Source organism: Alexandromys fortis, unplaced genomic scaffold, assembly GCF_014885135.2.
Source record: "Alexandromys fortis isolate MF-2015 unplaced genomic scaffold, M_Fortis_MF-2015_v1.1 scaffold_359, whole genome shotgun sequence".
Taxonomy (NCBI): Eukaryota; Metazoa; Chordata; class Mammalia; order Rodentia; family Cricetidae; genus Alexandromys; species Alexandromys fortis.
In genome coordinates this window covers 488,757-499,600 of record NW_026068230.1, presented here as the reverse complement: position 1 = coordinate 499,600, position 10,844 = coordinate 488,757, and the positions used below count along the sequence as shown (strand labels likewise).

Sequence of the window (10,844 nt, the reverse complement as noted above, 5' to 3'; positions counted from 1 at the left end):
AAAGACTATAGCGTGACTGCAAACTCCAAGCTGGTTATCATCACAGCGGGGGCTCGTCAGCAAGAGGGAGAGAGTCGGCTCAATCTGGTCCAGCGCAACGTGAACATCTTCAAGTTCATCATTCCCAACGTGGTGAAGTACAGTCCAAACTGCAAGCTGCTTATTGTCTCCAACCCAGGTGAGGCAGCTGCGTAAGCAGACGCTCGGGACGTCTTCAAGTTCATGGCGATGTGTGCGCATGCGTTCATTAATTTATAAAGTAGTTCATCTAAAACATTAAATGCCTCTGAATGTAGCTGCAGAGTTTCTCACTCATGATCTTGGAGAAGGAACTGAGTAATGCTGTCTTAATTGGTGCAGTGTTTTAAATAATGCTTTTGAATAATTGGACAAGAGTTATATAGTAAAGATGCTAACAAGAATACTGAACTGCCTTTAGCAGTGTCAAATCATGGCCTGTAGTCTTTTGTTATCTAAATTCTTTTTTTCTTTTTTGTAGTGGATATCTTGACCTACGTGGCCTGGAAGATAAGTGGATTTCCCAAAAACCGAGTCATCGGGAGTGGTTGCAATCTGGACTCAGCTCGGTTCCGTTACCTGATGGGAGAAAGGCTGGGTGTTCACCCACTGAGCTGTCATGGATGGGTCCTGGGGGAGCACGGGGACTCCAGTGGTAAGTCTCTAATATCAGTTGATTTTCTCATTTTGAAAACAGAAAGATAGTACAAACATCTAAGCATTTCTTTACTAGGTTAGGAAAGCAGGTTAGGATATACAGTTCTTAGCCGGGCACTGGTGGCGCACGCCTTTAATCCCGCACTCAGGAGGCAGAGGCAGGTGGATCTCTGAGTTCGAGGCCAGCCTGGTCTACAAGAGCTAGTTCCAGGACAGACACCAAAGCTACAGAGAAACCTTGTTTCCAAAAAACAAAACAAAAGAATATACAGTTCTTGTTTTTATGCGCTCTAAAAGTCAAGGCTTTGGTAATCTTGACCATCTTTGAAAGGATGAGGGTAGAAAGGTGGCTCAGGGTGGGGGTGCATAGTTACTGTTCACTGCTGTGGTGTGGAAGCAGTGGGGTAAGCTGCTGGTTTCTTGCAGTGCCTGTGTGGAGTGGCGTGAATGTCGCTGGTGTCTCCCTGAAGAATCTGAACCCAGAACTGGGCTCCGATGCAGACAAGGAGCAGTGGAAGGAGGTTCACAAGCAGGTGGTTGACAGGTAAGAGACTGAAAGTGTGTCTATCTGGAAGGTTACGACTTTTTTATTTAATTTTTATTTATTTGTATTTTATGTATGAGTGCTATGAATAAACACCTGCATGCCAGAAGAGGGCATCAAATCCTATTATAGATGGTTGTGAGCCAACATGTGGATGCTGGGAATTGAACTCAGGGCCTCTGGAAGAACGGCCAGTGCTCTTAACCGCTGAGCCATCTCTCCAGCCCCAAGGTTACGATTTTTAAGAGCATTTCATTTGAGTGCTTTTTTAATCATATAAACAAAAAGACTAGAATAAGTAAACTAAGAGCAGCACCAAATACAGGTGGGAGGTGCTGACGCTGGTTTCTTGACATTTGCAATCCTCACATTCCCTTGATGGAATGTAAGGTGTTCCATCTCCATGGAACTTAGTTCAGCACTTTTACAGCTGGAAACGGATTTGCCACGCACAAAAAGGCCTTTGAAAGCGAGGTCAAACAAGTTAGTTCTACCCTCGACGATACATTAATTCACTCAGAAAGGTCTTCAGAGCTCTTTACAAGATGTACTTATGGGTGTCATGCCTGCCCGCGTCTGTACTCCATGCATGCAGTACCCGTGTAGCCCAGAAGAGGGCACAGGATTCCTTGGAACCGGAGTTACAGACAAACCTAGGTCCTGAAGGGCTGTCAGTCCTCTTGACCGCGGAGCTGCTTCTGCAGCCTCCAGAGATAGGGTGTTTGTAACAAAAATTATCTCATTTATGCTAATAGAAGCACAGTCAACTTCTCTATTTGGATAGTATGGGTATAAGTATGCTTTAGGTTCTTTCCGCTTGTTTTTTGGGGGTTGTTTCTCTAGACAGTTTCTCTGTGTGGCCCTGGCTGGATTTGAACTCATAGAGACCAGACCTCCTAATCCTTCACCAGAAAGCTATCAGCTGGGGAGCAAATGTTTGAAAGCATGTAATATTTCTTCTATCAATGACTAAGTCAATTGTGGGGGTGTCAAAGGTTTAGCCTTACTTTTGCCCTTACTGGCAAAGGTCCTGCTTAACTATATAACATGTCTTGGTGGTATTATTGATTATAAAATGTGTTTGGTAAAGCCATTCTTTTCCTTGTCCTTCCCTACCCTTCTTTCCCTTTTCCCGTCTTCCTATCCCACAGCGCCTATGAGGTGATTAAACTGAAAGGTTACACGTCCTGGGCCATTGGCCTCTCTGTGGCCGACTTGGCAGAGAGCATGATGAAGAATCTGAGGCGGGTGCACCCCATTTCCACCATGATTAAGGTAACGGATCTGCAGAGGCACGCTGTATTTTACACATTTGTTTCTTGGCCTTAAACTCTTGAGCAGACTAGTGGAAGCCCCCAGTCACTGACTGAACTGAAGTAAATCCATCCATTCATGGTTTTCTTTTGGAAAGAAATAGCTGACCTGTGGAATTAATGTGCCGTCAGCGCTGAAAGTATCTAAGTTACACTGAGTTAGGTGGAGACCCTGCTCAGTTACCAGTCTTACAGAAATTGGCAAGTGTGATTTATTATGTACGTTAGTAAGACTTGGGTTTTGGCTTGCTTTGCTCCTTTGAGACAAGGGTCTTAGGTAATGTCTACTGGCCTGGCCTTGAACTTGTTATGTAGCTCAGGATAACCTTGGACTCCTACCTCTAGCTCTCACGTACTGGGATGACAGGCATGTGCCAAGCCTATCTGTTGCTGTCTTGATGACTTTCTATTGCACTGTTCATTATCACATCATAGCTGGGCATCTCTGGAATAGGATAGATCAGCACTCGTTTAAAAAAAGAGCTTTGTAATTGTGGAAGGTCTAAACCCCAGGAAACCTGAGGATGTGTAGACAAATCAATCTCTTGTCGTTTTGTGTCCAGGGTCTCTATGGAATCAAGGATGATGTCTTCCTCAGTGTCCCCTGTGTCCTGGGACAAAATGGAATCTCAGACGTTGTGAAGGTGACTCTGACTTCTGAAGAGGAGGCCCGCTTGAAGAAGAGTGCAGACACGCTCTGGGGGATCCAGAAAGAGCTGCAGTTCTAAAAGTCCCCAGATGTCCTAGCGCTTCACTGTCCAGGCTGCAGCAGGGTTTCTATGGAGACCGCACACTGTCTCCTCATCTGAGCTGTGGTTAGGGCAGTTGTGTTCCCACAGCTCTACCCTGATGCTAAGTGGTACTTGTGTGGTGGTAACCTGGCTGGTGTGACACTGCCAACTGTGTGCAGGCTTCAGTTACCCTGTGAACCTGCTGTGTCTGTGCTATGCACCCTCACCAGACATGCCTAGGCCAGTGATTTCCCAGTTAGTCATAACCTGGCTCCAGTGTGTAAATCCATTATGCATATCTTGTGTATAAGTGTTCTAAAGGATATTATTTTGTGTATTATGTATCTCTAGTGTACATTGAAATATTGTGTAAAGTGAAGATCTGCATATGGATGATGCAACCGACTACCCAAGTGTCATGCCAATGAAAACACCAAATAAACCTTGAACAGTGATTACTTCTCATTTTATTTAAGACACAGTTGAGCAAGTCAAAGTGGTGCGTGCCTTTGATCCCAGCAGAGGCAGGTGGATCTCTGCAATTCAGCCAGGCTGGTTTACATAGTTTAGGAAAGCTGAAGTTACATAGTGAGACTATTCTAGAAAAAGGTAAAGCTGGGCTGAGGAGGCACTCAGTTGGTAAATCGTTGGATACCTGGGGCTTAAAGGCACTGGGGAGGTGAAGAGGTGGACACGTAGGGCTTGTTGTTTAGCCAGAATTGTGAATTCCAAAATATTGAGTTCAGTGATTGTCTTAGGGATTCTCTTGCTGTGAAGAGGCACATGACCATATCAACTACTATAAAGGAAAGCATTGAATTGGGGCTGCCTTACAGTTCAGAGGTTTAGTCCACTATTGGCTTAGCAACATACAGGATCAGAAGCAGTAGGAAGAGAGAGACTGGGCCTGCTTTGGGCATTTGAAACCCCAAAGCCACTTTGTGACAAACTTCCTCCTACAAGTCCACAGCTAATGCCACTTCCTAAGCATTCAAATATGAGTCTGTTGAGGTCATTATTCAAGCCACCATAGTGAGGAATTATGTCTCAAGTTATAGCGATAGCCTTCAGTAAGACATCTTAGGGTTAACCTCCATCCTGCACAGTCATGGGCATATCCACAGACATAAAACTGCTCTTAGTGTCACAACGGGAAGTAAGTTCTTGAACAAGGTTTTGTTTGTTTTTTAATGTGGATGAGTGTTTTGCCTGTATGTAGGTAACCATGTTCACAGACATTCTGTACATTGGGTAGAACCTTGGCAACTGACCACAGGCAGCAGTAGCCCATCACTAAAGAAGACACATGGTGTTGAAGAATCCTAATCTATGTCCGGAGAGATGGCTCAGCAGGTGAGGGGGATTGCCACCCGAGGCCCTGAACCCCCAAAACCCACATAGATAAGAACTGATAGGTGGGCTGGAGAAATCAGGTGGGCTGTTCTTCCAGAGGTCCTGAGTTCAGTTCCCAGCAACCACATGGTGGCTATCGTTGGAACTCACTATGTAGGCCAGGCTGGCCTTGAACTTAGAGATCTGCCTGCCTCTGCCTACCGAGTCCTGGGATTAAAGACGAGTACCACCACCGCCCGGCTTCACTTTTAAAGTCTTTGAAAGCTTCTTGTATTTAATATAGGATTAGGTAGTGGGTAAAGAGATATTTTCTCAGAAGGAAAGAGACGTTACCACACCTAACAACAGGGATATGGGCTTCACCGAAACACATTAAGCCGGCGTGGCCGTGCATGCTCTTGTTACCAACATAGAGACCAGGGAGAGATTTCTGTGATGAGGTTAGATGGTTTGAAGGGTCACCCTGACTCCACACCTCCTCCTATCTGCTACCACATCCTGTTGCAGGAACTGGTTTCTCCCTTCTGAGAAACAATGCTTGTAAGATGTTTAACAATCAAAGGGTTCCTCCTTCCTTGCTTGGAAACCTGAGAGGCAGAGGTAAGCAAATCTCTGAGTTCAAAGCCAGCCTGGCCTACATAGTGAGTTCCAGGGCTACATGAAAAGCCTCTGTCTCAAAATAAATTAATCCAACTAAAAAAATAAAAATAAATAAAAAGAATAAAGAAAAAAAGAAACCCCTCAGCCTCTACCTGGTATGATGCAATTGTGGTTTTAGCTTTGTAAACCCTACACTGCCCAACTTCTGGGTTGAGAGTTCCATGTAGCAGGAACCTGCTCTCAGTTGCTGGCTTTAATTAAAAAATGAACTCTTTTTTTTAAATTTCTTTTTTTAAATTTGTTTACTTTTATCTTATGTGCATTGGTGTTTTGCCTGCATGTATATATATGTGAGGGTGTCAGATAATGGAGTTACAGACAATTGTGAGCTTATGGCCCAAAATAACAACATACAAACTGTATTCATATAAACACTGCATATATATATATGTATATATCCAATGACCTTAATAATTTCTCCTTTTCTTTTTAAACAAAAGGAAAGGCTTTAACTTCAACATAGCAAAATTACATATAACAAAACAGTTATCAAGCAAGAATTACAATATTTACATCTACTTTATCTTTTATCATAACTAAGGAAAACAACTATAACTATCTATCTATTCTTCAACTCCATCAAAGACTCCAGAAGGATATAATATTACCTAAGTAAACAAGTAAGAAACTTCCAAAACTCTAGAAGTGACAGAGACATCTCGCTGCCTGGACAGTCACCCAAAGTTCTTTTATACCGCTGGGGCATCCATCTTCGGCCTTCAGGCCCATAGTATCCAGAGACATTTCCATGAAGCAGAAAATTTCAAAGGTAGTTCAGTCACTATCTGCTGTGTCCTGCAGAATGTCTCGCAGACTCCTTCATGAATCAGGAACCCCGAAAGATCATCTCACCTTTAGGCAAGTTCAGTAGTCCTCTCCCTGTGGGTTCTCTGTGTCCAGTTTACACAATAGTTCAGGCAAGAGCAGTTTCTTGCCCAGATGGCTATCAAACTCCATAAGGAGCCTCTTCAATGCCCATCTTCTTGAAGTAGATTGGTGCTGCCAGGAGCAGACGTGTCTCATTGTCATGAAAAACCCTAAGTTAATAAAACATTAAATGTCATATTCTGTAGTCTTCGAAAGATATGAAGAATGTCTATCTAAAATATATCTATGTACATCTAGAAAATCTAACATGACTACAAACCTAACTATTATAGATGACTATCCATTAACAACCTATACACATTGCATTTTTAAATAAACTATACAATCACAATACCTTAATCAAGAGCAGAAATATGTATACATATAACAAAATTGACCTCAAATTTATATCAATTAAGTCAAATCCATACCAATGCAAATTATTCATATCTCTATCATATCCCCCTTTAAGTGTAAAAGAATATTTATAAACAATATTTGGGAATATGGGTGAAGTTATTTCTCTCCAAACTGCTTCGTGCTGAATGGGGGTGCTGTTATTCAGGTCCTTCATGGTATAACCTGTGTACTAGATTCATCTCAGTTGACAGTTGAGGGATTTTTTGAAGGTGTTCACAGCAACCCTTCAGGAGGGCGCGGTCCATCATACCATATTGGGATAGAAGCAATCCACTGGGTCTCATCCTCTGTGAAAGCAAAAGAAGAAACTCCTTTCCAAAGCATCATGTCCTTAGATCCAAATTTTAAAGTCAAGGTATTTTCAAAATATCTATCTTGGATTAGTTCAGCAGCATTTATAAACAAATATCTTTTAGCAGCTGTTTCTCATTCCTCAGCATTCAAACAATTCAAAGACAGCATAATAGCATACAGTATCAAGATTCTCTGTGTATTTTCCATCTTTGTGTGGCTTTATTTTAACCTCTATTTTGTTTATTTTTACTTTTACTTTTTGAGACAGGTTCTCTGTATATCTTTGTCCTGGAATAACTCTGTAGACCAGGCTGTCCTTGAACTCTCAGAGATCTGTCTGTCTCTGCCTCCCAGGCATTGGGATTAAAGGTGTGTACTACCACACCCTGAAGTCTCAGAGGTCAATCTCTCTCTGCTTCCCAAGTGTTGGGATTAAATGTGTGTACTAGCACACCCAAATACTCTCTTTCTTCCTTTTTTTTGTTTTTTACTTCAAGAACTTTAACTTTTAGCCTGAATATATTTTTAACACACTGTAAATCATTTAAAGTTTTGTGTTTTGTTTTGTTTTTGAATCTCTCTTTACTGTATCTCTCTCTCTTTTTCTGACCACATAAACCTTTAGATTACTGAGCAATATGGGTAGGATTAAAGCTGTGGCTTTGCCAGCTAGATCCAGCCCATTCCTTAACTTTCCAGCCTCATGGCTAAGGTACTGGCTATAGCCATTTTTATTGCCTCAACTCTATGGTGTTTCAAGGTTCCTGCCAGCAAGCAAGCTGCAACAGTATGTCCACAGACCACACTCAGGTCCTCTCTCTGTATCCAGCCCTCCTGCCTCAAAGAGTCAGAGTTTTCCCTGGCAGGACAGACCAGAAAGCCAGCATTTTAAAACAGCACATTCTTTTCCTGCTACAGCTGCAAACAAACAAGCATTCAGTCAGCTTTTATCAACCCCATTTAAGTGTTTTGTGGCAGGACCTCTTAAGAGCTGCAGGGTTTTTCAGCTAAAGCTGAGTCAGGAAGCCTCTCTTAGATGAGAGCGCTTGCTTGCCTCTAGCAAGCAGAGCAGACCCAAGAAATTACTGCTAGCAAGAAAACATGCTTTACTCTATTTTTTCCCAAGCTTTCCTCAGGCTTTCTGTAGACTGAGTTATCCACGTCTGGGCACAATTCTGTTGAATGAGCTGTGGGCCTGCTTTCCTGCCACCCAGTTCCTGGCTGCCTGGCTCAGTGATGCCCCAAAGTAACAACACACAAACCGTATTCATACAAACACTGCTTGGCCCATTTCTATTAATGTGTGTAGCACCACGAGATAGTGACTTGCCAGGGAGATTCTAGCCTACATCCATCTTGAATCGGAACTTCATCGCATCTGCCTTACTTCCTCTTCCTCCTAGGATTCTGTTCTGTTTACTCCACCCACCTATGTTCTAACCTATCAGGCCAAGCAGTTTCTTTATTAATTACCCAATGACCTTCCTCCATCAGGTCTGTAACTTTGCTGTTCGGACCAGACATGTCTACATGTTGAGTTCTAGCTCTGAGAGTGGAGGCTGCTCTTCCAGAGGGCCTAGGTTTGATTCCCACCCTTCATGGTGGTATGGCTGCTCACATCCATCTGTGACTTCAGTTCTAGGGGATCCATCATTCTCTTTAGGCCTTGCACACACAACAAACAGATCCTGTGCAAAAGCAGCAAGTGTTCCTAACCATTGAGCCAACTCTCCAGCCCCCAAAGGGATGATGGTCACTGTCTCTTCCAGAAAAAGTCACGTTGGTGCACTATATTAATGACATTTTTAAAAAATATTTATTTATTTATTATGTAATATTAATATAATGTGAGCAATATTCTTTCTGTGTGTGTGCCTGAAGGCCAGAAGAGGGCACCAGATCTCATTACAGATGGTTGTGAGCCACGATGAGGTTGCTGGGAATTGAACTCAGGACCTTTGGAAGAGCAGGCAATGCTCTTAACCACTGAGCCATCTCTCCAGCCCCCTATTAATGACATTATTGCTGATTGATCAAGTGACCAGAGGTAGCAACCACTTTGGACTTGTTGGTAAAATATATGTATGTCAGAGGGTGGGAAATAAATCCAATCAAACTTCGTGAACCTTCTACCTCAGTGGTATGAGGCATGCAGAGATATGTCTTCTAAGATGAAGGATAAAGTGTTGAGCCTGGCCCTGCCCACCACCAAGAAAGAAGTAAAGCATTTAGTTGTCCTATTTGGATTCAGGAGATAGCACATTCCTCGCCTGGTATGTTACGCTGGCTCATAGACCAAAAGATGGGAAAGATGCTAGGTGTGAGTATGGGGTCCTGGAACAGGAGAAGGCTCTGCAGCAGGACAGCTGTGCAGGCTGCTCTGATGTGGGAGTTCCTTCTGTTCCTTCAGCCAGTAGCCTTAAAGATACCAGCCCATCACTTTACTCCCAAAACTTCAGTGCCAAGTGCAAACACCTGATTCAGGAGGTACTGCGGTTTTCCGGGTTGCCCTGAACCAGGTTTTGCATAGGCTTTATATCCATGAGAAACTCTCAGACAAGATTCACATAGGGCAGCAAAAGGTATCTGTAACAAAGGAGATGGATTAGGGCTAGATGACAACTCCAGAGCCAGGCCAAGTATGGCCCAGGGGGGTTATGACTAGAGGGGAGGGGTGTTGCTTGCTATATCTCTGGCACCAGGCCTGTAGGACACTCTGCTACGGAGTTACCAGCCTGAGGTAGAGAAAGCACGTTGGAAGAGAGGTCAAAGCCACAAGCTATGTGGCAGCATATAGATGAATAGAAATGGGTTAATTTAAGCTATAAGTGCTAGTTAGAAATTTTCAAAATGGGCAGAACTTTGCGCAGTACACATGATCATACATTTTGCTTGAAATGAGAAATGGCCAGTTGAACAATTGTTCACTGACTCATGAGCCTTAGCCAGTAGATTGGAGGGAGGATCAGAGACCTGGAAAGAGCAGATTAGGAAATTGTGAGAAAGATATCTGGAGAAGTATGCGCANCTCACTCAGGATAGTGTTTTCTATTTCCATCCATTTGCATGCAAAATTTAAGATGTCATTGTTTTTTATCGCTGAGTAGTACTCTAATATGTATATATTCCACACTTTCTTCATCCATTCTTCCATTGAAGGGCATCTAGGTTGTTTCCAGGTTCTGGCTATTACAAATAATGCTGCTATGAACATAGTTGAACAAATGCATTTGTCATATTTCCTCTGTTGAGAATTCTCTGTTCAGTTCAGTGCCCCATATTTTTTTTTTGTTTTTTTGAGACAGGGTTTCTCTGTAGCTTTGGTGCCTGTCCTGGAACTAGCTCTTGTAGACCAGGCTGGCCTCGAACACCCAGAGATCCGCCTGCCTCTGCCTCCCAAGTGCTGGGACTAAAGGTGTGCGCCACCACCGCCCGGCAAGTGCCCCATTTTTTAATTGGTTTAATTAGCATTTTAAAGTCTACTTTCTTGAGTTCTTTATATATTTTGGAGATCAGACCTTTGTTGAAGATGCTTTCTTTCTTCCACTGAATACTTTTAGCTCCTTTATCAAAAATCAGGTGTTCATAGGTTTGTGGGTTAAAATCCGGGTCTTCTACTCTATTCCATTGTTCGACTTCTCTGTTTTTATGCCAATACCAAGCTGTTTTCAATACTGAAGCTCTGTAATAGAGTCTGAAGTCAGGGATGGTAATGCCTCCAGAAGTTCCTTTATTGTATAAGATTGTTTTGGCTATCCTGCGTCTTTTGTTTTTTCCATATAAAGTTTATTATCATCTTCTCCAGGAGTGTGAAAATTTTGATGAGATTTTGATGGGGATTGCATTGAATCTATAGATTGCTTTTGGTAGAATTGCCATTTTTACTATGTTGATCCTCCCAATCCAAGAGCAAGGGAGATCCTTCCATTTTCTGGTATCCTCCTCAATTTCTTTTTTCAAAGACTTAAAGTTCTTGTCAAATAGATC

General features: G+C 42.7%; 1 protein-coding gene across 2 annotated transcripts in view; it reads left to right on the top strand.

Moving 5' to 3' along the window:
- The window catches only part of LOC126493723 (L-lactate dehydrogenase A chain), a 12,941-nt gene extending 9,223 nt beyond the window's left edge, over positions 1-3,718 (top strand). Inside the window, exons 4-8 of one of the 2 annotated variants that reach the window (XM_050130819.1) lie at positions 5-178; positions 500-673; positions 1,102-1,219; positions 2,371-2,494; positions 3,096-3,718. In XM_050130819.1, coding sequence (XP_049986776.1) covers positions 5-178; positions 500-673; positions 1,102-1,219; positions 2,371-2,494; positions 3,096-3,260 — 755 coding nt within the window. In that variant the 3' untranslated portion in view covers positions 3,261-3,718. The remainder of the gene's footprint in view (positions 1-4; positions 179-499; positions 674-1,101; positions 1,220-2,370; positions 2,495-3,095) is intronic. The other variant, XM_050130818.1, reaches the window with a different exon arrangement.
- Positions 3,719-10,844: the final 7,126 nt, after the last annotated feature.